Genomic DNA, 26,720 nt, shown 5'->3' on the forward strand with positions numbered 1-26,720 from the left:
GATCCTGCAGAGGGCTTTGAATATGCAGAAGTGCACACTTGACCTTCAGTGGTCAGGCCAAGCTGCAGCCCGGCTGCTTAGCTAGTTTGCTCAGGTACGGCGGCTGTACCCGCTGACCTTGGTTAGCCGAGCAAAATGCGGTGCAAAAAGAGGGGCTGGTGCTGGGCCGGGGGGGCTGCGGCATGCAGGAGCCCCGTTCACAGCAATGAATTGGGATTTTAAGCAGCCTGGGGGCTGCTTCTCACCCTCTCCCCGTGCCCAAACTGGGCAGGGGCATGGGGAGAGGGTGAAAATGGCCCGAGGTGCTCGGCTGATGGGTGTTAGAGCGGCTTTGCCCCATGCTGGCCCTGCTGGGACACTGCCACCCTCCCTCTGTTCGCTCCTGGTTGGGGTGGGAGCTCTCCGAGCCGGGAGCCTGCCTCTCTGCATCCGCCTGCTGCAGCCCAGGAGAGGGAGCCACAGGCAGAGCCGCCGCAGCCGGCACCCAGGCCACCAGCCCCCGGCAAGTGGGGGCCCCCCGGCACCCCAGCACCCCAGCACCCCACTGCCCCCCTCGGCATCCCGGCCGCGGGAAGCGTCGGCGATGAAGACATCAGAGCCCGTTGGGTGAAGGCGAGGGAACCCTCCCCGTTGTGTACACACAGTGTAATTTCAGTGAATTATGCACAGACTTAATTAGGAGTTTTAATTGCTAATCATCTCCCCGCAGGATTAGCCATGCTGTCTATTAATTACCCGTGGAGCCCTCTGTTTTGCTAAGGCAGGAGGAGCACAGCGGCGCGAGCGCTTACGGGGGCCGGCGCTAAATCTGCTACCCCAAGCTAGGGCTCCCAGGGGAGGGCAGGCAGTGGGGGCTGCGGGGTGGCCGTGCCCACGCTGGGGACAGCAGCAGGTAGCAGGGCACGGCCCCGGGTGGCAGCCCCCTGTCCCCTTTCCCCCCCATCACTGCTGCCTGCGAGGGTCCCCGGGGCGCACAGGGGGTCCCACGCAGCTCCTCTCCGGCTGAGCCCCCCAAATTGGGCTCCTGCTCGCCCCACTTGGCCCCGTTCCTGCTGCTGAGCCTCTCCCTGGGCACGCTCAGCCCACAGAGGTGGTGGCACTGCCCCTGCCCGCCGCGGGATCACCCTGAGCCCATCTGGGGACGATGGCCCTCATGGTGGCACAGATCGCATGCCGTTCTTAAGGCTCACAATGCGGCCGTGAGCTTAATTCCTCAAGATGAAGAAGATATGGGGCTGGCAGCACCTAATTACAAGCGTGGGGGTGGTGTGGGGTCCCGGCTGCTTCCCCCGTTTGCATTGTCCACTGGGGTTGTGCTGCCCGGGCTCCTGGCTCCCTCCCTCTGGCTGGGCTGTGTCTCTGTGCCTTGGGGTGAGCAGCACGGGGGCCCGGTGGGGTTTTTCCCGGTGTGGGGGACCCAAGGATGGATGGAAAGGAGAGGGGAGGCCGGGGGGTAAGGGGGCTGCATGTCGGGTCAGCCATGCTCGGCCACCCCTTTCCAAAAGCCTCTGAGTCCTGAGCTCAGCCCTGGGCAGCCCACCCGTGGTGCAGCAGGGAGGGTGGAAGGATGGTGGAGCAGCCCGGGGACGGGCAGGACAAGCCCCCAGCGTGATGGAGGTGTCTGTGGGGGCTGCTGATCCTACACAGGATGGGTCTGTGTTGAATATCGGGGTCACAGACCTGTTCCTGCCCCAGGAGCTGCCGAGCACAGGCAGCTGCTGGCAGCTGCTCCCCAAAATGTCCCTGTGTGTTCCCTGTGCCACCATCTGACCCTCTGCTTCTCTCTTGCAGGCGTACAGCTTTGCCATGGGGAGCTGGCCAAAGAACGGGCTCTTAGACATGAACAAAGGACTGAACCTACAGCACATAGGGAGGCCTCACAGCGGGATAGGTGAGTGACCGGGCCCTGCGCCCTGCCCGGCCCCACGGCTGCGCCTCGGGGGGTGCCTCAGCTCCCGGAGCTGCTCCAGGAGGGGTGGGGAAAGCCAGCCGAAGGGTCTCAGCTGCTGGGAGGGAAGAAGATGTGCCAGGGGGAACACTGGTGTGCACGTGCCCGCGGTGTCCCTGCTGTACCCACACCCAGCAGGGGATGGATGGGGGCACGTCGTGGCTCTTGGTTCCTCCGGGAGTGCTGGAGGTGTGGGCTGGGCAGGGGGCTGACCCCAATGGGCTGGTGCTCCAGCTCCTCTGGGTGCTGTGGCCCTCGGAGCAGGGGCAGGCTGCAGGAGGCTGCAGGACCAGCAGGAGCTCCGTGCACAGGTCACGGGGGGCTAGACCAGCTCCACTGGGCTGCACCCCAGAGGGCGGCATCGCTCTCACCCCTCTCATGTCTCCGTTCCCTCTGCCTCCCGGCCCTTCATCTGCTCTGACTGCAGAGCATCAAAGTTTGCAAGGAGGTGAGATTCACTTGGAAAAGTCACCTGCTACCTGGGCCTCGAGGAGGCTGTTTAATATTGTTTCAAGACTCCAACCATTAAACTCTCCGATCAATCCAAGTTACGGAGATGAATTATTTAAAGCTCACCAGCTTTTAATTAGCAAGCTCCTTTTGAACTATGGATCTGGTTGCATTATTGACGGAGGTAGCATTAAAATTTGCTTCCTTGCCTGGGAGCAGATCTGCCTTGCTTGTGTGCCACGGCGGGGGGGATGACGGAGAGGGAGCCCGGACTGCAGGAGCTGGGTGCTCCGTCCTGCTTCGGGGCTTGGACCTTCCCTAAGGTCCCTCTGGGGGATGTAGGGTTGTGTTGTGTCTCATCTTTCCTTGTTTTATTTATGGCAAATGCACTCTGTTGCTGTCATCCCCTTCCCTGACAAACTGTCCCCGGCTCTGGAGTATCATCTGTTGGGTTCTGCCCGCGTTTATCTCAGCGCTGCTGTCTCGCTCAGGTGTCGCTGCCTGATGGAGCTGAGAAGGATGCTGCTCGTGTCCCTCCCCGCTCCAGCCCTTTAGGAAGGTTTTGCTGCTTCGTTTCTGCCAAGCTCCCTCCATCAGGGAGCTCTCCTGGCTGCTATGGGGTGAGCCACGGGCAGATTGTCTGCAGCTCTGCCCCAGCTGTCTGCAATCTTCTGCCTGTGGCAGAGGCAGCAGCCGCTGGCCTCCCGTGCCTGGTGGCTTTAGCTCAGCATCCCTCCTGGGACAGGGCTCGGGGTGATGCTGCTGGCTGGGGACCTGCCTTGCCTGGCGTTTTATAGGGACACCGGCCTCCTGGCCACATCACTTCTCGGCTCAGGGATGTGCAACATGGGCAGTTCCTTACAAATCCGGTAGAAAAATTGCTGTGGGTGGCCACTTTTTTGTTCTAAGCAAGATGTAAATTTGCAGTCTCGCCTGACGGGCTGTGCACTGCTTTATTTTCACATCGCTCCCCGATTCACTGGCTCAGCAGATACCTGCTCCAAACCTGGGCTCTTTGCAGCCTCTGGGACCCGTCTTAACTCTGCGCTCCCTCTCCTCTGCTTCGTGCCCTGCCAGATCCCGCAGGGAAACCTCACCTTGCCCAGCTGCCGTGTGCGGGCAGGGCTCGTGGTGTCCCCTGCTGAAATCCGGGGCCACATCCCTTGGGAAGTAGGCTGTGAGAGTGCAACAGCAAGCTGCTGAGCAGGGCTCGGGTGGGAGGTTTTGGGGAAGGACAAGGCACAGGGGAGGGTTAGGGCACCGGGTCCGTGCGGTGACACCAGCGCGGCCGTGTTCTCACATCGGGGCCTCTCTGTGGACTTGCAGGGACTGATACAGATCAGGATGATTGAAATCACAGCTTTTAATTGTGATTTAAATCAGCCAGCAGGGCACCTGCTTTCGGTAATTGATTTTCTTCTGGTTTTGCACTTTTTTTTTTATCCGTTTCCCTGCAGAAAGGTCAAGTTTTACTGACCAGCACCTATCAAACCGCGTTCAGCTCTCCCTACCATTGCCCAGGTGTTAGGTCTCGTTGTCCTTTTACACATCAAATATCGTATTTGCATTTATTTTGATCAATGCTGTTACATAATGTGCCTTTAGTCCGTGTTTTTAGATCATTGTCGCATTAGAAGAATGGTGAGTTACTGTTTGTTATTCAAGAGGTGGGGATTAAATTATTATTCATGATGTGATTTGTTGCGCTTTTGGATGGAAATTGGAATGCCAAGTATCTCAAGTACCCGTGAGGTCGTTTAAATGATGTTTATTAGTGAAATACTGCTTCCCTTGCATACGCTCCGCGTAGAAGGAAAAGTGCATTTCATATTTTTTGTTAACGATTCCAGATGCGTGAAACACAAGTGAGAACAGTGGCTGTGAGTTGAGCAAGTGCTTCTGGAAACCACCCCTTCAAGATTTTAGAGTTAGTCTCCTCGTCTCCTCCATTTGCTTGTTTTTCTGATTGTGGAAAGGATAAAAGGCACACCTTGGTTTTGTTCGGGCCTTTGTTGTTTCTTGGCTCCGAACGAGCCAGTTATTGCAGGGAAAACACACCGAGGCAAGGGAGAAGTTTCCAAATCTGCAGAAGAAGCCGCTGCTGGAAAAGTTTGTTTCGCATTTCTCCTCTCTGGTTCCACCTGCAGTGGGTTGGAGCAGTGTCTAAAGCCCTTGCTGTTGGTCTCTTTTGAATCAAATGGAATTGAATTGATCCTTCAAAGTTTAGACTTCGACATGCAGGTTATTAGGATTTCCCATTTAGCTCTAAATGTCAAGTTTGAGTTTTTTTCTTTTTACTTCTTCAGGAACAAGGTCACCCAGGCTGCTGTGCCTCTTGCTGACAGACCAGGAGCACACATCCAAGCCTTATTATACCCAGGCCAGGGTCCTGCCGGGCACAGCAGGAGAGTCCTGGCCAGGAGGAGCCCACGGGGTCGGGATGCTGCCAGCTTGGTCCTGCTCACAGCCTCGGCACGGGGCTTCACCGCTTCCCTGTGCCATGGGGCCGAGGGAGAAGGGAGAAGCCCCCTGCCTGGGCAGGTCAGCGGCCCCTGCGGTGAGCGACCCAGCAAGCACCCGGCGCCTTCCTGGCCCCGTCTCTCTCTTTTCGTTTCCTGATTGGAAATCTCGGAAGGTTAGGGTGTGATATTGTTCCTGATCCGGAGCATTAATTAGGCCTCGGAAAGAAGAAGAGGAATTGCGTGTTTTTAACGGCGAGGTTAATGGGATGCTCGCAGAGTAGACAGTTTTAATGAGCTTCAACTCGATGCGCAGTGAGTTTACTCTTTGTGTTAAAAGGGTCACACTGCGCTAGTTTGATGTGGATTGTCTCCTGGCCCCCGGTGTCATAGGTGAGCGGCTGTCAGAGTCCAGTCAGAGCGCATTTACTTAGTGACACGATTCTAATTAACTGCCGCGGGCTGCCAGCACCGCGGGGAGCTGGGCGGGCGCCTGCGGGGTGCTGCTGCCCTGCCCTGCCCGCCCGCGGGGGCTGCGCGCGCTAAGTGCGGCGGCGGGCACCCCTAATGGGGGCCTTTGGCTCTCAGCTCCGGCTCGGGAGGGTGGCCCACGAGGCTTCTCCTCGCCCTGAGAGGTCCTTGGAGCTCGCCGGCTTTCTTTCAGCCTCCTCTTGTTGGCTTGGTTTCCTTCCCCCTCTTCCTGGCTCTCCTGCTGCAGGGGTGCTGCGAGCCCCCCGTGCCCGCCCGCCCTCTGTGCCAGGTGGACCCAGGGGATGGGCGCAGCATTTCGTGACTCTCCCCTCTGTCACAATGGGGGATGGAGCATGCAGAGCCCACTTCTGGCTCTCAGAGGAGGCAATGCTCTTACCAGGAGCAGTGCCACATGCTCAGCACCGTCCTTGTGCCATGGTGCCAAGAGCTGGAGGGCACGGGGCTCGCTCCGGAGCAGGGACCTGCCTCGGGGCCGCTGCCCCGGACACCCCGGGGCTTCCTGTCCCAAGCAGCCCGAGACAAAAGGGGAAAGACCCCAAGTTAGATAATTAAAAGAGACTTAAGTAAAAAGCAACAGAAATGTCACCAAATGAGCAGTGTCACTCCGAATTAGCGCTGCTAAAGGTCAGGCGGATCCCGAGCAGGTGGAGCAGACGCGGGTGCCGTGGCGAGGCTCGGCGTCCCAGCAGGGTGGGACCCAACAAAAGGACCCGGCCGGCTGCACCGTGGGACCACGGGACCGGGAATGGGGTGGCACACGGGTGGCAGGGTCCCGCCGCGAGTGCCGGGCCCTGCATCCTGCAGGAGGAGCGGGGAGGCCGGGGCGGCCGGTTGGAGGACGCGCGTCTGTCAGAGTCCAGTCAGAGCACATTAACGCGGTGACATGATTCTAATTAACTGCCGTGAGAGGTGTCACAGCTGGAAAAGCAGTGAGCAGAGACAAGCTTTTAAAAAAAGAAAAAAGCAATGTGACAGTCTTTTTTTTTTTTCCTTTTCTTTTTCTTTCTATTTCTTTTTTTTTCCTTTTTTTTTTTTTTTTTTACTCTTGTGTGCTCTCTCCCCTCCATGTGGGAGTGGATCTAAAGATAATTAGGATGTCTGGCTGCCTGGGAACCTGAGCCAGGGCTCTTTTGCTTTCAGTCATTTAAGTTTTCGACATCTCTCTGAAGGGACTTGGTGGCGCAGTGGATTACTGCGCGCCAGAGTGACAGAACACTCTTCTAATCGTAAACCCTTTTTAGAAAAGATTCAGCTCTCCCTTTTTCCCTGGGAGCAGCGGGGGGTATGTTCTGATCACTGCAGCTCTGTTCCCATACACGCTACAATGGGAAACTCAAGGTCTTTCAGCTGTTTCCTGCAGTTAACAAAGGAGGCACAGAAGAAAGAAAGGAAGGATGATTGAGTGTTTGTGTTGACTGCACTCACCCCTCCGTCCTACCCAGCCCAAAGTTGATCGCGCGCTCGCCCGGCCCCGCTGAGCCGGGGGTGGTTGCAGGAGCTGGCCCACATCTCCCCGGTGTGCTGGAGGGGCTGGGACGGGCTGCGGGGCTTCTGCTGCCTGGGACAAGCCCTGGTGTGGCACGGTGATGCCATGCCATGCCACACAAAGCCACACGATGCCACACGATGCCACACGATGCCACGCGATGCCGTGCACTCCTCCCATCCAAGGGAGAGGCAGCTGAAGTTGCTGCTCGCGCAGGATTTGCAAGAGGCAGGCGCAAGCCTCCAGCTTCAGGCTGGAAGCAGGCGTGTGCAGGACCAGTGTCAGGCTGAAGAGGGATGTCTGGAGTGTCTGGGCTGGCATGGCACTGCTGTCCCCCTGCTCCTGTCCCCTCTCACTTCTGGCTGTCCCCAGACACATCCGACCGGTGGTGGGAACTGTCCCCTTTGGGGAGGAGAGCAGGTCTGCACGGCCTCTGGCCCGGCTCCTCTCCCCAGTGGCAGATGGAAAACCTCTTGGGTACATTTTCTGTACCACCCCAAACCCTTGTTGGTGTGCGGGGAGCCAGGCATTGATGGAGGGTGCGTTTATAGCTGCTCTGTGGTACAAATCAGCCGGCCCCAAACCCAGGGGCTTGCAGACCCAAACCAACCTGCAGCACAGAGAACCCCGTGCGCCGCCTCGGAGCCATCCCCTGGAACAAGCAGCACTTCCATGCACCACGGTGAGGCCTCAGACAGAGACATACGTGACAGGGAGGAGGCCCGGGAAGATCATTAACTTTGCAGAGAGCTTTTTCAATGGGAAGGAGCGGCGTAAAACACCCAGTGACATTTTGATTTCCCCGTGGATCCTTTTGGTGCCGTGGTGTCTCTCTGTGACATGTCCCAGACGAAGCTAAATGGTGGCTTGTCTTCTCCTACCTGTGGGAGGGGAGAGTTTCCTCCTAACGAACATAAATGCCTTAATTAAGAGCGTGCACTGCCAGCCCCTCTCTGTGTGGGGCTCCTGTGGAAGGGCTCTTTGGAGGGGGTCTTTGGAGGGTGTCCCCAGGCTGCCCTTGCGCACCTGCACCCCAGGGGACAGGCCAGCAGCTCCTGCCCCTCCGCGGTGGCACCTTCTCATCAAACCCAGGTTTGTCTGCAAACATCTTGCCCCGGGCTGGGCTCCTTCCCCAGGCTTTGCAGAAGATGTGCCTCTAAGGAGAGCCGTGTCGGAGGTGGACATGGGGTGCCCAGCCACCCCACTGCCCCTAACGAGAAGCCATTGCGAGGTGCGGGAGGGGAAGGGGCAGCAGCCAGCCGGAGAGGCTCCGCCGCAATTTAACAAGTTTCCATTCCCCCGAGTTCCCTGACAAGACCCCCCTCCGAGTCTGTACAGGAATTCATAAGAATAGGATAATTAGGATGTTTCAAAGCTGCGACCCTCAGAGGAGTCCTTGGATTAATCTGTTTTTTCCCTTAAAGACATCTGTAACTACAATCTTTGTTTCTCTCCCCTTCTCCCCCCCCCCTCCTCTCCTTTTCCCCCCTTGTCTGTCTCTGTATCTCCTGTCAAACCGTCGCAGACGTAAATGACAAAGAAATCAGAAAGAGAGATCAATGCAGTCCAAATTAGCACTTGGAGATAGACTGTGCTGGAGATGTCAGAGCCTGACCCCGGCTGATCCGCCAGCCTCCGCCGGTGATATTATGCAAATTGCATCCATCTGGCAGCGCCCGGCCAAGGACTAATGGGGCAGGGAGGGGGCTGCGGCCGGGAAGGGGACAGAGCTGGGGGGCTTTGGGGAGGGGGCTCTGCGATGGACGGGGGAGATACGGCGGCGCCGGGGCTTCGTTTGCGCTCCTGGGCGGATTAAAACCCAAACTCGCGATAAGAGATAACCAAACTTCATCTGGCTTTTGATTTTATTCCTTCTCGCTACCCCTGCACAAGCTAGTACCAGAAAGGAAAAAGAAAAAAAAAAAAGGAAAAAGAAAAAAAAAAAAAAAGCTGGTTCTTGGTGCTCTTGTTTCCTGCACGTCATTACCACTGATGGCAGTTTGAGGGGAGAGACAAAGTCGGGGAAAGAAAGCAAGAAAAAAAAAAGCCAGCTGCTTAAAAGACTGCTGTAATAGGAGCATGGATAATAGAAATCTCAAATTACGGTGATCGCCTTGTTAAGAAGTTTGAAAATACGGCCAGATTGTCTTTAATGAGAGAAATATGGCTGTTAGTTAGTGAAGGAGGAGGGAATGGACCTTGTTTCAAGATCTGTAGCTCGCCCATCAAAGAGGCACCGGCTGTTTCATTTCAAAATCCTGTTCCTCTGCCTGATATTAAAAATAGTTGTTAAAGGCTTTGACTAGCAAGATGATTCTCTTTGGCTTCCTACTCTCTCTCCACCTCCCCCGAAAGACTTCGCTCAGAGAGAACTTCTGCTGGAAAAAAAAAAAAACGAGGGAGCAAAGAAAGAAAGAGAGGAAAGTTTGGTGCCTTCGGCGGGCGCAGCGGGGTGATGGTGCCTGGGGGGTCCTGGGGGTCTCGGGCTGGGCACCGGGGCTGTCCTGGGCCGTGGTGGCCAGGAGGAAGCTCAGCCCTAGATGTAAAACCTCGGTCTGCCATGGAGGGGTGAATCCAGGGCTTTTGGGGGGTGCCCCCGCACCCCGCACAGCGCCGGGCAGCAGCCCCGAGCCCGGCACTGCCCAGCCAGGGGACGATGGCACAGCGGGCTTGGGGCTCAGCTCCTGTGGGGTTTGGGGCTGATGGCACCATGCTGTGTGGCTCTCATTTGAGCCTCACACTCGGCTTTGTGCTCTCCGTGGGCTTGGTGTGAGGGCAGGAGATGTACCACAGGCAGGGCAGGCCCTGGAGCATGGGCACCGCTGCCCTCCCCGCAGGCCGTGCTGGCGCTCGGCCCCTCAGGGCGCTCCCGGCCTCTCCTCTCCCCTTCCTGGGGCCGGGGGAGGATGGAGGGGCTGGAGAGGAGGGCTCTGACAGAAGGCAGCTCCGGCAGCTGCCCCCGTGTCTCGTTAAGAGCTAACGGGCACCTCGGCGCTGCCACGCTCTGACCCGTGACTCGCTCCTCGCTGCGGCGCTGACAGTCCCCTCCGCGCGGCCGGCTCCTTCCTTCTCCCCTGCAAGCCGAGGATGGCGTTAATTGGTTTAAGGATCGCTGCCCCGCGTCCTGAGCGGCCTGCTGAAGATAACGAACTTGGAGGGTGTTAATCGCCGGTGTGTTAATAACAGCAGAGGGCCTGGGGACAGGGCCCGCACGGGGAGGGTGCCGCTGTGCGGGGACGACGGGCACCGACCCGCCACGGATCCATCCGGGGCTGTGCTTTATCCCTCCGTGTGGGCACAAAAAGTGCCGTAACGCCCTGCTGCAGGCTGCTAACACACCAAAACCCCACAGCAAAGGGCTCCAGAAGGACTCAATCCTTTCGGGGCTTTGTGGGTGGGCGCTTTGGCCCGAAACTACCGCATCCCGTGCCCTCTCCTGGCAGGTAGCGGGGTGTGTGACCAGAGGCTGGATGCAGAGCTCCCAGCGATGGAGAGCACGTGGCAGCCCTTGGTGAGCCGTCCTGCTGGATGGGAGCAGCTCTGCAGCACCCAAACCCCGTCTGGCTCCGTGTTGCCCCTTGCTCCATGCCTGCCCCACACATCCCCATCAGCCACCTCCTGTCCCCAGCAGGACCAGGACCCCAGGACTCCTCTCCAAGAGCCACCAGAGGGTCACAGGGGCCCTCCTCTCGCCCGCTGTGCGTTTCCACCCAAGGAGAAGAGATCTGGCTTTATTTTCACAGCCAGGGGACTCGGAGTTTGGCCGCTGGGGCCATCGCCGGCACCCGCACAGCCCCGTGCTCCCGTTCTTCCCCTGCAGAAGCACACGGATAACAACCGAAAAGAGGCAGAGAGGGAGAGAAAAAGCGAGACAACGGATTTGCCTCCATGCTCCTGTACAGAGCAGTCTCCTAATGAGAAGAATATGGCTGCTAGTTAGCAGAGGGGTGTGTCCTGTAGGCTAAAATGAGATAGTTAAACTGCACTGATTGAAGGTTGAGGTTAGAGGGCAGCACAATTATGTTCAGGAGATTCAAGGGCTCTGTTTGATGCGGCAGTTCTAAGCTCCCAGCCAGTGTCAGTAGTTTAGCTTAGGGTTTCTTTTTTTTTTTTTTTTTTTTTTTTTTGTGGGCTAAAGACAGGAAGGATAAAAACTATGGGAATGAGTTGTTACTATTATTATAAAGTGGTGCGAATTTTTTTTTTTTTAACTACCAGCTCACCCCCCTTTTGCTTAACTGTTTCCTGATCATTATTTTTTAAGCTGCTTCAAGGCAAGAAGAGAGCATCCCCTTCCCCCCGGAGAGCGGCTCTGAATGTTCTCCCGCTCAGGGAAGGTGATTTTTTATTTTATTTTTTTCATGCCCAGACTTCAGCTCAGTTCCCTGACTGAGGATCAGCAAAGCAATTAGCAGTTCAAATTATGCCGAGGCCAAATTCTTTGTCTCAAAATCGCAGGTTAAGAGTTGCAAAAGAACCTTAATTGCCTGGTGCTGAACGAGGTATTTTTTTCTGCATTTCCACTGCTTCGGGCTGTTTATGGGGGGGACTCTCTTGTGTTTCCAAAGACCTGCAGCAGCACAGCTTTTTCCCCAAGCCTGCAGAAGCATCCAGGCACTGCACCGCTGGTGTCCCTGGCCCCTGGTGTCCCTGACCCCCAGTCCCTGGCCTCTCTCCCAGCCTCTTTCAGCCCGCTTCCTGGCTTGCAGGTCACCACCTCCTTTTTCTTCTCCCCTTTCTTCCAAGCACGGGGCAGCCCTGTTCAGGAGGCTGTCACTTGCCCAGCAGAGATGAGGACGCCCAGCCTGGGAAGGCCAAACGCAGGTACCAAGCTGCCCGTGCCAGCCACCCGACCCCAAGCAGCCAGGGAAGGGCTGTCTGCCCCCATTCACGCCTGAGTCCTGAGCCCACGCTCCGTGTTGCCTCTTGAGCCGACTGACAGCCCGCTTTATTTACTCTAATGGCTCTCATTTTTAAATGTTAATTCCTCCCTGAAGAAAATGTCTTTTCGAGATGAGTTGCCCATCACCGGAGAGAGCGTGGAGGGCGTGCCGGTGTCCTCAGCGCCGTGCCGAGCCAGCTTCCAGCCCCAGCCCTAGCTCCTTCCCTCTCCAGCCCGGAGTAGGATCCACGTTGCCCCAGCCCCATCATCCCAGCTCCATTTCGGGGCTGATGGATTGTCCCCAGGCCAGGTAATGGGTACGGCCCCAAAGGGGACACGGCAGGCGCAGAGGCTGGGCTGCCGCCGAACAACAATTTCTAACCTCCATTGGAGAGGAGGGCGGCGGGCTGGGGGGAGGAACCGGAGATAAATGTTAGCTCATTTCTTAAGTAATTAGTTACCTCCTCATCCCCATGTTGTAATTGTGAACAAGCTGTAATGTTTAATTAGTGTGTAAATGAAACCCCAATTTCATAATGGCTGCGGTGACAGCGCTAAGTGAGACGGGCACAGAAGGGGCCGCATTGTTTCAGCGGGAGATGAAGCTGTCGCCCAGCAAGCCGAGCGTCTCTGGGAGAAAATGGAAATGATAAACGAAGTGAGGCTAATTAGCAAAATCATACAGGCCCCACTGATGGTTCTCATCAAGGGGAGGTAATGAAGCGGGCGGGCCGAGCTGAGGGGGGATTAATTGGAGCCGATTCCTGCGCGCACACAGGCGTGGGCAGAGCAGCCGGCGCGGCGAGGCAAACTTCTCCGCTTTGCTTCCCCTGTCCTTCCCCAGCCAGGCAGGGACCAGCAGCACCCGTCAGCTGTCCCCAGCGTGGGGACAGTCCTGCCATGGGCTGTCCTCAGCCCCACGGTGAGGATATTGAGCACAAACACCATGGGGTCCGGGTAGCAGATGGAGCATCTCCGCGTGATGGTCGGCGGGCACGGGGCTGAGCGTCCCGCGCATCCTCTGGGCAGGGGGCTCTGCAGACCCAGCACCCCAGGGGCAGTGTGCCCGGCCACGTGAGGTGCCAGCAGGGCACAGTCAGGGCTTTCCACGGCTGGGGGAACCCAAGGTTGCAGAGCTGAACTTTATCCTTTCAAGCCGTGGAAGAAGTGCCCTTTCGGCAGCTGCTGGCACCCCCTGATCGTGTCGCATTACTTACTGACATTTACGGCACCGAATGCCCTGCGTCCGTCTGGGAACCGCACTGTACCTGCTGCCATCTCACCTGCGGGCTCCCAGGTACATCAGGAGCCGCCGAACATCTTGCCAAGCAGAAGCAAGGCCAGCAATACCTGCCCGGCTTTTAATCCCTGGGCTGGCAGCTGTCTGTCCGAGCACGGTGGCTGTCCCTGGCAGTGCGTATTGAGGCAGCAGCGGGACCCTGAGCAGGTCTCCTGTGTCTCAGCCTCCCTTCCTGCCACGAAATGTCACGGGGAGCTGTCTGAGCTGAACGTGCCAGTCCCGGGATGCCCAGTGCCTGCCCAGAGTCGCCGTGTCCCTCCCCTGTGGCCCCTCCGAGCCCCCCGCCGCCTCTCCTGCTGAGTAATGAGAGATTTCCCTGGGCCTCCGAGGCCTCTAAAGAGGGGCTGAGCAATATTATTTATTCAGTTGTTTACAGAAGCGTTTGATCGGGAATAGTTCTTCACTGCCAGCCTGTTGTGTATTATTCATTGCAATAATCTCTGCAGATTGTGATAAACTGTAACTGCGGCGGGGCAGCGCGGAGCTGGGCTCTACTGCCACCGCCGCCTGCACCGGCCTCTAAAATATCGGCAGCTGCAATCATAAATCTCAATTTACAAGTGGGACTATTGCACGGGGAGTTATAGTTATACTAATGATTACTTCTCTGTCTTATTTTTCATGTTGCAACGGAGTAATAAATTTTTAAGAACAGCCCGGGCGCAGCGTTAGGGAAGCCTGCGCGTCTGCGCTCCGTGCCGCCGGCAGGGAGCAGCCAGCCCGTCCTGCCGCGGGCATCAAAGGGGGGTGACACCAACAGCCCTGTGTGTCCCCAGCCTGGGAGCCCAGGTAGCTTGACGGGGGCTGGATCACGCCTTTGGGGTCGGCTCTGCTGTTCGCTGTCCTGGAGAAGAGCCCCCAGCTCCCTGCCTCGGTTTCCCTGCCTCGAACAGCCCCGGCCCCAGCTCTCCAGCGCTGGGCTGGTTTTTCTCAGTCAGGCTGAAGAGATCCTGGAGCTGCTGAGGCTGAGGGAGGATCTGAAGGCCAAGAGAAGAGCTGATGTTCGAGGGGGGCGTCCTGCCCCCGTAGCTCACACCCTCCCTCCATCTGGGAATGAGGTGCTGGCTCCCACCTAAGAAAATCCTTTCCCAGGGACAGGCGAGGGGCAGCAGGGAAGGCAGGCTGTGGCTGCAGGATCCCATCCCCATCTCTCACCAGCAACTCACGAGCACCCGGCGTGGTCCCTGCTGGAGCAGTCCCCATGGGGGCACCCTACAAAGCCCACGTCGGCTCCCCAGCAGGCAGCAGCGGGGCCCGGGCTGCAGCGAGCATTTCCCGAGTGTTTATCACAGCTCCGAGGTCTGTGATGTGAGGCCTCTGATGGATGCCTCCATTCACAGCCTTGACATTATGATGTACAGGGAGCCTAGAGACATATAGATTTTCAAAGTGGCCACTTTGAGCATAATTATAAATATCCAGCCTCTTTACATAGTGAATTGCTGCCAGGAAAAGAAGGGCCCCGTGAGGGCTGAAGTGCTGCCATCCACGCTTTCTTGAGAAAAGCTCCTTGGCTGACATTCATCCCCCCTTTTCGGGGTGCCAGGAAGGGATGGGCACTGAGGGATCATGCCTCGGCCATCCCGTGCCCCCCGGCATCTCTCCCCTCCTTGCCCGTGGTGCCGGCTGCCCCTGGCTGGGGGCCATCTCGCCGGCACGTTATTTTTGCAGCCTGTTTGTGCCAGCACGTCGCAGCCTGATCCTAACCGCTTCCGAATGGCTGCTCCCCTTCCAGATCACGGCACAGAGAGGGGCACCAGGGGGCTGGGTGCTGCCGGTGTCCCCATCTGTGGCCCCGGGGACAGGGAAGGAGAGATCTTCCCCTGGCTCATCTCCCTCGGCTTGCCTTTGGGGCTGGGACTGCCACCCCCGTTGTCACCGCGGGGCCAGCAGGAAGCAATCTGGGGAGCTGGTAGCATCTCAGCGTGTTTCCAGCCCTGCGTGGCAGCACCTTGATGTGAGAGGAGAGGAGCGAGAGGTTTGGGTGCTGTCAGAGCATCACCGCTTCCCTCCCCGTGCCAGGGCCAAGGTGGGTGCACGTGGGGAGGGCGCCTTCGTCCCCGGGCACAAGTGGGTGCTTTGGTCACCGCCACCCCCAGCCTCTGACGGGGGGGCAGGCTGGATTTTTTCAGGGCAGAATGAAGGGGATGTTTGAGGATTTGTTCTCTGTTTGCGAGCAGGGTCTGGAGGAGAGAAGGTCAAAGAAGAAAATTGGAGCTGAATTGAAATCAATGGCAGGGAGAGATTAGAGCGGTGCCCCAATTAACTGCAGCGCGCTGGGGTGAGGCTGGGGGGGGCTGCAGCTCCCCAGGTTGGGACCCCCCACCTCAGCCCTCATCTCTGCAGGGCTGTGATTGCTGCGGCTGGCCCAGGGACATGCGGGACCACAGCGAGGATGTTGCAGCCACGTGGGCAGCTGGTGGCAGCAGCAGAGCTGGGCGTTTTGGGGCTGGAGGAACCCCGCTCCCTCCTTCTCTGCACTTCTTTCCAGGCTCAGCCTCCCTCCCCAGCTGCATCCCAGCTCTTTGTCCTCATTTCCTTGTCCTGCTCCCTTCCCCCATTCCTCCGGTACCCTCTCAGCTCCACCAGCAGCCCCACTATCTCCCCATCACGGTTTCCTCCAGCTTCTCCTGCCCCCCGACTCCAGCTCTCAGCCCCGCAGCATTTCAATGCAGCGCTTTCCTCCCTCAAGCTTCCTGGGGAAGTCATCGGGCGCCCCGAGGGCCGGGTCCCTGCTCCCCGTGCAGGTGCTGGGACCGGGTGCCAGCGGGGCTGCAGCTGCTGGGGCCGTGGGGCTGGGTGTCAGCAGCGCACGTGCAGCCAGCCGGGGCCGCGGGCTGGGTCTGTGTTGCCCAGAGCTGGCGAGATTCCGGTGGGAAATTCATCCCAAAGCCTCCCCGGCCCCAAAATCACCCTTCCGACAGGTTTAAAGGCTTTGTTCCAAAGCAGCTGGGCACAAACACACACACAAAAAAAACCCTCCAAGCAACACGTAGCTGGAATTTGAGGGAAATAGCAGCATATTTTTCGTTCATGGTGATGCGTTAACAGTTCGGGCTGGAATTTCCGGGGGAAAAAAAAAACACCAGGAGTCAAGCGTCCAAGGTGGAACATCTCCATCAGCTCTGAGCTCTGGGAACAGCAGGGCAGGTCGTGTCAGAACAAGGGGGGAGCCACCCCCCCATTTGCCCACCATGCTGGGGGGGGCCAGGACCCTGCTCGTGCCCCCCGTGTGCCCGCGGGGAGCTCCGCGGTGCGGCGTGGTGCCCCTGCGCCCAAGGAGCGTTAATTAACATTGCGGGAAGATCTTAGGCAAGGTGCAATTTGACTGATCCGGCGCCGCAGTCGTTCAGATGCCGAGTTAATTCAATCCTTGCACACAGTGCTCCCACAGATTGTTGGCTTTAAACAAACAGCGGTGACAGATTTGTTGCTGCGGAAATGTGGTCATTAAGTCAGGAGCGCGTGTTTGACCTGAAAGCGATTGAGTGATGGATGCAAGTCATTTTAAAGCCGCAGCAGCCAAAAGGATGCTCCTTTTGGAGAGCAATCTTGCATCTGAGGAGTGTAAATAATTTAAACAAACAAGTAAAGTCAGGTGAAGGCACCGCTGTGTGCCACAACGTGGTGTCACGGCGCTGCATGCGGAGCGGGGCAGCGCTCCCGGGGCCAGGTGTGTGTTGGAGGGGAGCTCCCGTGCGCAGTGCGGCAGGCAGGAGGTGCTGGGTGACAGATCGGGGTGTCCCTGTGAAAACCCAGTACCAAGCGAGCCAGTGCTGGGCCCCGTAACGCTCAGTGCTGTGCACCCGTGGCTCTCCAAGCTGGGGCTGCCTCCTCCCGCGATGTCCAAAGCTGAGCCTTGCCGAACACATCCTGTTTATATCGTGTTCCTGGGTTCATCAGGGCTGCGTGGTGCCTTTTTAGCAAGGTCCAGCTCACTTTTTGGGGTCTTCAGCATAGGCAGGCTGTGGATCTCAGGGCTGGATCTGCTCCTGCGGGCTGGGAGGGAGCAGGGGAGCCACAGCGGTCACGTCGCACGGGTCTGCGCCTTGCGCCGCTGGAGTTGGCGGCCCGGTAATGAGGCTGGTAGCTACCGTGCATGGGAAGCAGCCATTGCCTAAGCCTCAATATCTCAGCCATTTAATTTAATGGGGTTTTTTAAATACCAAAAGCAATTAAGTTCACATTGTGAGCTAATCGCCTACAAAATTTCATTTCGAAGATGCTCAGACTGTTTGTGAGAGAATTGCTCGAAAGAGCCCCAAATGCGCCAGTGTCTGCCCGCTTGCCCTCCTCTCCCTTTCCTCTTCCCTTCCCAGACCCAGGCAGATTTTTCTGAAGGAAGCAATCACGTTTTCAGGCTCCTGGATTTATGTCAGGTTATTTCAGGGCTAGGAGGAGATGCTGGGAGCTCTGCATGGGAGGATGCGGTACCACTGCCTTGAGGCTCTCCGTCTGGGTGTGTCAATGGTGCCCCAAGCAGGGCACCAAACCTTGCAGGAGCCTTTGGGCTTCAGAAAGCTCCCTGGATGTACCCCCACAGCAGTGGCTACCACAAAGCTGGCTCTCCCACGGGCTTTATCAGCTTGGAAGGGAGCTGGAGATCACTTGCTCTCCCGAATTGCTGTTACTGAATACGGAATAACCCCCCCTCCACAGCCAGCTGGGGGGTCCTTCCTGCACTGCAGCCCTCTCCTTAAAGCACCTTTGCCAGCCAAGCCCCCCACGCGCTGCCCAGGACACCTCCAGCCGGGGTGGGATGGGGCACGGCACACGGGACACGGCTCCGCTACCTCTGCCGCTGTATTTTGGGAGCCCAAACGCCCCCTGGTTTTCCCGGCGGGCGGTGGGGAGGTGATTGATGGAGTCCCGAGCGCAGGCGGTGAGCCCAGCTCTCAGTGTTTCTCCCAGATCCATGGCACGGGGAGGGGAGGTCACCGCGTCGCAGGTTTGCTAACCTTGCCCGCTTATTAAAAATGGTAAAAGCCTCCCTCAGGACTCGTGAAGTATAGATCCAGAGAGCTCCATATGCTGTTCCCCTTAATGAGATGTCTGCCTGAAGAGCAATAGCAAAACACACCAGCCAGTTCAGGGTCCCTATAGCTAGATGGCCTGGCTGTAAACAGAGCCGTCCGTCTTAATGGGCTATCGTGTAAAAACTTCTCCCAGTCAATAAATCAAAGGGGCTCCATTTATATCATGCGCTGCCTTCGCTATTAGGCGGCCCTGGCTGGCACGCTCTGATACCGAGCTCCCCGGGTCCGCGCGGCGAGGCTGGAGCCTCTCTAATGGGCGGTTAATTCAGGCTTCCCCGCGCCGACACCACGGATCCGCCGTGCTTCGGGCTGGCCGTGCCGTGCGGGAAGGGGAACCCATGGGTTGGGACCTTCGTGTCCACTCCAGATCCTGTGCTGAGCAGGGAACCTCGCAGAGCTGCCAGGGACCGAGCCCCCCGGGGGGATTCAGGGCTCGCCCCCCTGCGTGCCGGGCACCCCCTCCTCCTGCAGCGGCAGCGCTGGCTCAGGTATTTATTTTTCATTCCCTCCCCTGTGCTGCTCCGATGGCACCGGAGGGAAGTTCCGCTCCAGCCACCATCCCAGGCAGAGATATTAGTCCTCATTACTAATTAAAGGAAGCAGGAGTAATTGACGGATGGTGGATGGCGGGGGAGCCGGCGTGATGAACGGCCCCTGTCCCCGCGCCGGGGACGCATGCTGAGCGCTACCTGTTAGCTACAAATAAACAAACCTGATAAATAATAAATAGTTTGAGAAGAGTGGCCGAGCATTATTTAAATTAATAGGGATTAGAGGGAGAGGCCTGAAAGAGCATTCCTCCGGATGAGCTATCCCCGGCCGGGAAGGGACTCATTTGTTGAGGACTGGAGTAAACAAGGAGCAGGGGAGGATCCATCATGCCGGCTCGGCAGGGCCTCGCGGCGCTGCTCGGGCTCTAACAGCACAGCCACGCTCTTCCCGGCCACCTCTGCACCAGGGCCCCCTGCCCGTGTCCCCGTGTCCCCTGCCACCAGTGTCACCTGCTCGGGGCCCCGGGTGCGGGTCTGTGGTGGCGCAGCAGCGGGGCACCCTGCAAGCTTCCCAGCGGAGCCGCCGCGCACCCAGGCGCTCGCTGTCAGCTGAGGTTTGTTCTCAGCCAACAAATCCGCCCGCCGGGGGTCTCCGAGCCCCCTGACATTTGAATAACCCCCTGCCTGTGCGCAGCCAGGAGGCTGGGGGGGAACAGGGGGGAGGCGAGCAGGGCCGGGAGGGAGAGGGGAGGTCGGGAGCTCTGCTCGCTATCACATCTACTCCATCTTATCGCCGCGGTAATTTGATGATAAAAAATAATCCGAGGCTGGAAAGGAAACATGTGTAGTGGAGTAAAGATTGAATGGAGGTGGATTGTGCCCCGGGGCGGCGGCTGAGAGATAGAAGGCAGTGTCCTTCTGTGTGACACTCTGCCGAGACGCGGCCCCGCCGTGCCGAACCCTGCGCGTGGCACGGGTGGGCTGCCAGCCCCACATGGCCCCAACGGGCACATCCCCATCCTGCGCTGCCCCGACGGGCACATCCCCATTCTGCGCTGCCCCAGTGGTCACATCCCAGCACCAGGCAGCCCTACAGCAGGGACAGAGGCAGTCCCAGCCCCATCGGGGTGCTGCGCTGGCCCGCGGTGCACCAAACCAAGGGTCCCAAGGGGGACGGGTGCTGCCCTCCTCCCCCAGCAGCCCCACACCACCAGCAGCAGGGATCAGCCTCACTGCAGCTCCCCGGCACATCGCTCCCTGCACATCCTTCCTTCTCGCAGGGTACCCAGACCTCCAGCTCTCTGCAGCCCAGCCCCGACGGGTGCCGTCCCCGTCCTGCCGCCGCAGCGCCGCGCGGGTTGTTCCCAGCGCGCTTTTTTCCCCCCCCCCCCTTCCCTTTGGTTATGCTTCACAACTCATTTTATCAGCTGTCAGGAGCCAAATGTCTTTTTTAAGGAGTGGGTTATAGCCACTAATGTACTGAATGCTATTGCACTGGCTGCAGTTAGTGTTCCACGGCTAAATTACTATAATTAATGTTCCACTAGGACTGTTTGTAACAGGCGGCTGCGGGAGCCCTGGCTCTGGGTTTTCACAGCGGCTGAATTACCTCTGCTCCCCTGAGAGAGCATCCTGCATGAAGGGGGGCGAGGTCGGTGCTGGGACGGGCGGCAGGAGACGGGGTGCCCAGGGCAGCCCCATGTCCCTTGGGACCCCGTGGGCACGTAGGTGGGCGAGAGGCTGCCTGGGCTGGGACGTGCATCCCGGCGCTTTGCCGCAGGCATTTTGGTGCCGGCCACACCATGGGGATAAAACGTGGCTCGGTGCTGAAACGTGGTGCCCAAAGGCTGAGAACAGGCTGGGCACAACACCTCCACCCGTGGCAGGAGCCCGGTGCCTGCTCCCCTCCCTCGCCTCCCGTTGGGATGCAGGGAAAATCTCGGCTGGGCAGGCGGAGAGGCGCGCACACACCCCTTGTTTCGCTAAACGCGTTTGTTCAATACCTGCAACAAACAGATTAGCCGGGGCTTTATCAGGGACAAGAGAAGGGAGAGAAATGTGATAATGGTTTTCAGCAAATCCTCGGGCTGTCACAGATTAGAGCGGCCGCGGCAGGGAGCATTATCAGCCCTTTCCTCCTCTCCCCATCTCCTCCCCCTTTGTCTCCTCTCTCCATCGGATTTCTCCAGCCAATCTATTGTAGCGAGAGCCGGGCAGATACACGGAGAAGTCGCTTTCAATCTGATCCGCGATTGGTTTTCCCGGCAGCTGATCTGTGTCGCGGCATCGATCCGCGTGCCCCCGGCGCTCGTCACCTTGTTTGTCTGGAGAGGGAGCCTGGGGGGGGCCGGGGGTGCCGGGCGGGGGGCCGGGCTCAGCGCCGCAGCCCTTGGAGCCACTTCAGACCTGCTGCGTGCCATCGATCGCCGGGCTGCAGCGCGCGGAGGCCAGCCCCGCGGCGCAGGAGGGGCGCGAGCCCGCGGCCCTCATCAGAGGAGTTTAAATGGCTGTGACCTTCGTGGTGAGCCGAGGGACGGGAGCAGGGGCTGAGCACGGCGTCGTGGGGACAGGGGTAACCCCAACTGGGGGGCTTGCTTCTTCCCCCTGGACAAGGAACGCCAGGATTGCCACGTCTGGAGCCTGCGTGCACGTGGCCAAGTTGCACCGACCACAGGAGCTTGTATTGAGCTTGGAGATCCCCAAAGGCCGTTCCCAGAGCGGGTGCCCCGCGTCCCTTTGGGGAGCCACAAGGTCCCCGTGTGCCCCAGGCCCTGCTCCAGGCTCACCCCAGCGAGAGCTTCCCGAGGGGCAGCGGGGACAGGGGGCTGGGAGGGCAGGAGGGGACATAACAAGTAATGGCCCCGAGTGTGGAAACACTGTTAATAAAGTGTATTTCACTTTTAATTTTGACATATAATGTAATGATCTTTTTTAAGGCCCTATCATATTATCTGCATGACTAGATTATTGAGTCTTCATCATCTCCAGATAAATTTATGACCAGGATGATGCTTGGAATTTATTATCAGTCAATAGAGCTCAATACTGTAACAAGGCGTGTAATAAGATATACATATTTAATGATCCGGAGTAAAACAGCCCCGCTAATGGGCAGGAGGAGACGAAGGCTGGAGCGTTAATTTCCATCCCCTGCCCCTTTCTGCGGGAGCCTCACACAGGGCATGGTGGCCCCGGGGTCCCGTGTGTCACCCGGCCGGCGGGGAGCAGCGGGGACCAGGGACCGGCTGCGAGACGCCCAGGGGAGCACGGCCACATCCCTATGGGTTTGGGGCAGCCCCTGGAGGGCACACGAGCTGTCCCATCCCATCCCATCCCCGCGGGTCTCACGCACCCATCGCTGTAGCGTGGGGTCTGGGCGCAGAGGCCGCAGCCGTGTCCGGCGGGGCCCCCTCTCCCTCGCCAGGCTGGGTTTGGAGCTGCCGATTCTTCCAGCCCTTTGGGATGTTATTAAATTAGTTTCCTAGGACTTTTAATAAGCACTTTTGATGCCTTTGAAGCGTGCGGCTTTGTGGGAAGATTACAGTCCCGCATCCATCTCGCTGGGAGAGAAACAATGGCAGCAGGGCCGGCGTTTGATCTCTCCTCCAGAAGGCGAGAGAGGGTTTGCGAGAGACAAAGAGGTGAGCTGGTGATTTGGAGCTAATGTTTAAAAATAGGTAGGTCTCCCTCCAAGATAAAGAGACCTGCCCTTCTCTGTGTAATCGCATGCCTCTGCCTCGCCGGACCTGCAGAAACACAGCTCGCTTTATTTGAAGGCTTCGAGTGCGGCGCTGGGTTTGATTCTGGGCCCTTTTCAAGCAATAACTAGGCCATCTGACCGAGCTTGAAAGCGCAGGAGAACTTTCCATTAGGACTCACCACACAGTCTCGGCAGCCCTGGAATTGCATCCTCGCCTTTTATTTCCTCTCTCTGACATCTCGTGTCACTCACAGGCAGGAGAGGCTCGGCTTTATCAACTCGCTCGTTTCTCCCTTGAAATTTCTCCCTAATTAGGGCCCCAGTCCCGGCGGTGGCACCGGGTGCTGGCAGCCGGACACGGAGAGGGACCGGTGGCAGCGGTGTGGGACAGGTAGGGTGACAAGGACAGCAGCAGCCAGGGGCAGGGACACATCGGGGGCGTCTCCCAGCCCTGGCCCCGCAGCTCCCGGGGAGCACCCACACACCCAGCCCCTATGGGGTGAGTTTTGCTCTGTGGGCACCCGGCTCCAGCTGGGCTTCGCCTTTGGTGCACGGAGAGAAGGCAGCGGGGAGCCCTGCTGGCTTTATCTGCGGGTAGCTGCTGCTGCCTCTAACAGCCTGGAATAAACTGGCCATAAATATCCCGATCATAAGTGCTTGGGTATGGCAACTTTACACCGAACAGAGGTTTTAACCTTCCCTGCGGAGAGCATCCAGCTCTATATCACCGACTGCTCCCGTTCGGCTGCGCGGCCGAAGCTCCAGGTGAGCTGTGGGAGCTGCTGGGACGAGCTGGGAGCAGCAAGGATCCCACTGCTGCCCCGGGCTGCTTTGGGATGTGACTGTCCTGCTGTCCCCTGTGTCCTGCAGGAAGAGCCATCCCCACACCTCCATCCCCGTGCCCTGCTCTGGGCGTGCACAGGGAACGGGTCCGTGGGGATGAAACCCCACCCGGAGGCAGGGCTGCCTGCCCGGGTTTGGTACCGCTGGAGAAAATCCCCTGGATTTCCTCTGGCTCTGACACTGGCGGGGCTGGATGCTCCAGGACGCAGCAGCACTGCAGCCTGCAGCTCACGGGGCTCCTGTCGGGACCAACCTCCTGTCCCCGTTCCCAATCCCACCTGCAGAGCCCCAGCGAGCGGCTCTGGAGCCACCAACTTCGGGAGCTCACTGTCACCTTGTCCCCAAGGCAGCCCCGGAGCACGGGAGCCCACCTCACCCTCGCTGCACCTCTCCGGTGCCCCAGCCGTGACTTTCTTCTGCGGAGCGACTTTGAGGCAAGCTGTAAAACACTGGGACGAGTTAAATAATACACGACAGTGTACGGTATAAATTACAGGAAGCCAGTGGTGGGGCGACATTGTATGCTGAATAAATTAAAGGCTGCGTGACTTACAGGCGAGATTGATCTCCTGCCGAGCATTTTGTTTGGTGACGTGCTTGTCATAAGGGAGAGCTAATTACCAGCTCGGCTCCGGCAATGGGAACACGGCGCAGGCCGGGTGCCCTGAGCCTTGGCGAGGGTCCTGCACTTGTAGGATTTGCTGTTCCCAAGGCCAGCCACGTGCCAGGGACCCACAGCTGGGCCGTGTCCCTGTGCCACCGGGCTCGGTCACATCGTGGGGTGATGGATGTACCAGGGGGTCCTCTTCGGGTCCTGGTTGTATGGGGCCCAGCACTGCTGCAGGGAGTGATATGGGGCCCGAAAGTGTATGAGTGGGGTTTGGGACACATCCAGCTGGGGCTGTCCTGGGGCTGCTGGCCCCGGGGCACGGCTGCGGGGTGGGCAGCGGAGCAGCAACGGGCGAGAGCGCATCCTGCGGCGGGGATGGCGATGGCACGGGGGGGACATGGGGCTGGAAACGCGGCCACCGAGCCCGGGGACGAGCCCAGGGCCCTGTCCCCAGCTCGGGCTGGCTGCGGCCGCCCCGTCGGGCTGTCTGTCACTCGGCGGGATTATGAGTAGTGAGCGTAATGCATCGGCGTATGAATAGGGTTGTCTGGCTGATGGTGATGTATCGTTTTTCATTACTGCCTCTCAAGCCCTCCCTGCTCCACGTGTGGAAATTCTATTTATTCCCTAATTTGTAAAAATTCCCTCCTTATCTGATACCAATCAGGGAGGGGTAATTGGCTCTCCAGGGCTAGCGGCTGGGGTCCTGATGAAGAGATATGTGTGTCTGCTCCGGCTGTCCAGGCACCCTGCCCTGCTGCACCAGCGACACGGGCCACAATTAATAATGATTTGCAAATGGCAGACAAGCAATAACGCAGAAAGATGTCCAGCCAGCCTCCTGCCCGCCCCTTAATTTCCTTCTGTAATATAAATGGCACGGGAACGAAAATCCAGCGCTATAAATTCTGGAATTAGTTATTCACCGTAATAAATGGGGCCCTTTTTGGTGCGCCGTCCCCCCCCCCGCCCCGTCTTCCTCCTCCGACCGCCCCCCACTTCCCCCCTCGCCCACCGCCTCCTTCGTTTGAGCCCGAATATGCAAATGCCGTAATTTAACGGGATGGTGAAGTTGATTTTCATGTTAACTTAATTACTTTGATTTATGACGGGCTGCGGCGCAGACACGGCCCCGCCACCGCGCGGCTCCCCCCGGCCCCTCGGCGCTCCCCCCGGCCCGCTCCTTCCCTCCTCTCCTCCCTCCCGGTCCCTTCCCTCGCCCCATCCCTCGCTCCCTGCCCCAGTTCGGGGTTTTTTGAGCTGCCTGGCAGTGGACATAAGTCCTGGCGACAATGGCGTGCTGAGGAGGACAGATTCCCCGTCCTGCCTTGTTTAATCGTGCCTGGATAATGGATGTATAATTGACTCATTTGAATGCTTTTGCCTACAGGAGTGCAGAGCATTAAATGTTTGATTGCCTTAATTTCCAAACAGATCATTATCCCCTTCTTACCCGCTCTTAATAAACACTTTATGAGGATTTTTTTTTTTTTTGTGTGTGAAGGAAAAAAAATCTCCACTCCTCGTACTTCTCTGAAGTGATAAACTCTAATTAAGTCTAATATTTAAAAATATGGTAATGGCGACTTGTTTGAATAAGTGGCCTGCATTTCCATAATTTCATTATTACGTAAAACACGCTAATTATTTGAAGTGTGCTTATTACTAAAAGAGAAATCTCCTCCTAATAAAGATGAAATTGGCTTTTTCCCTGTGCTGCTGAGCGTGCTGCTCCCCTTCCCTCCCGGCCGGGGCGCCGGCGCCGCTCGCTTTGTCTGCCCGGGGATGCTCACGGGGACACCTCGGTGACCCGGGGGGCTCTGGCAGGGTTTTGGGGTCCCAAGCACAGCAGCTCCCCTGCCTGAGCCCCGCGTGCAGGGGCTGGGAAGAGCAGCAACAGGTAGGGGACAAAGCGAGGAGGAGAGCACGAGCGGGCTCCAGATCCGCTGCAGAGCGCTTGCCGGCTCTCCGGCGGGGCAGTCAGGGGAGGCACCGGGATGAAGTCAATATAAAACTAATTTTCTTTTCTTCGTGAAGAAATGAGGTGTGTGGCAGTAACGTAATTGCAGATAATGAGGTAAGTTATTCTTAATATTCCCAGCGTCGCTGTCAGCTCCACCTAATGTACCTGCCGGCTGTCCGGGGCGCGCAGAGCCCCCCGCACCGCGCAGGGGTTATGAGCCCATTCATTTGGGAGCCTCAGGACCGGCCCCGAGCTCCCCGTGGCTCCCTGACGTGTCCTTGTCACTGCTGCAGCCGGGTGTCCCCGGCCCCATCCCACCCTTGCCCAGCACCAGATCCCCAGAGCCAGGCTGTGACGTTTACCACGGGCGTCACCCTGACAGTGGGGTGGGGACCTGTGGCCCTCTTGTCCCCAAAACTGGTGTGGCCGTGGGGGTGTCTGGTCCCTGTAGGGTGAAAATCCCATTGCCTGTGCACAGCCACAGCCTCCTGCCACAGCTTGAGCGGGGGACAAGTGCCGGTGTCCCCCAGGGGTGCCGTGGGAGCATGGGAAAGCCAAAACCCCTCTGGTTTCTCAACAGGGCTCTCCTGGGGCTGCTTTTGAGCCGAGGCTCGGACTGGATGGGTCGTGCCGTGGTGGGGACGGGTGGAGGCTGAGCACTGCTCCCTCCCTGCTCCAGCACACGAGGCGAGCGGCCACCAGAGCCGATGGCTCTGTCCCCTCCCAGGACGTGCCCGCGGAGGGTGAGCAGCGCAGCTCAGGGCACGGTGGGGACACGACCCATGGCTCCCCTTCGGGATTGCAGGGAACATCAGCAGCAGCGTGGGGCCCGCAGGGCTCCCGCAGGTCACGAGGCTGCTGCCCGGCCCCGTGGCGAGGGGAGGGGAGGCGCGGGGAGGCTGTGGCCGGGCGTCCCCGCTTCCGCTGGCAGGGAGCCGTCGTAGGAAGGGAGCGGTGATATTATTCATTAACAGTAATCTGCCATTAGAACATTGACAAATGGCCCCTGGTCGCCTGAGCATCAGTTCTCGTACAGACCATAAAGCATGGGGACAGTTTA

At 58.4% G+C, this 26,720-nt stretch overlaps 1 protein-coding gene across 3 annotated transcripts in view; it reads left to right on the top strand.

Moving 5' to 3' along the window:
* The window catches only part of ERI3 (ERI1 exoribonuclease family member 3), a 109,171-nt gene that overhangs the window by 76,945 nt on the left and 5,506 nt on the right, over positions 1 to 26,720 (top strand). For all 3 annotated transcript variants that reach the window (XM_068691357.1, XM_068691356.1, XM_068691358.1), the window contains exon 7: positions 1,792 to 1,891. In XM_068691357.1, the coding sequence (XP_068547458.1) occupies positions 1,792 to 1,891 (100 nt within the window). The remainder of the gene's footprint in view (positions 1 to 1,791; positions 1,892 to 26,720) is intronic.

The sequence above is a fragment of the Anas acuta genome, chromosome 8 (assembly GCF_963932015.1).
Source record: "Anas acuta chromosome 8, bAnaAcu1.1, whole genome shotgun sequence".
Classification (NCBI taxonomy): Eukaryota; Metazoa; Chordata; class Aves; order Anseriformes; family Anatidae; genus Anas; species Anas acuta.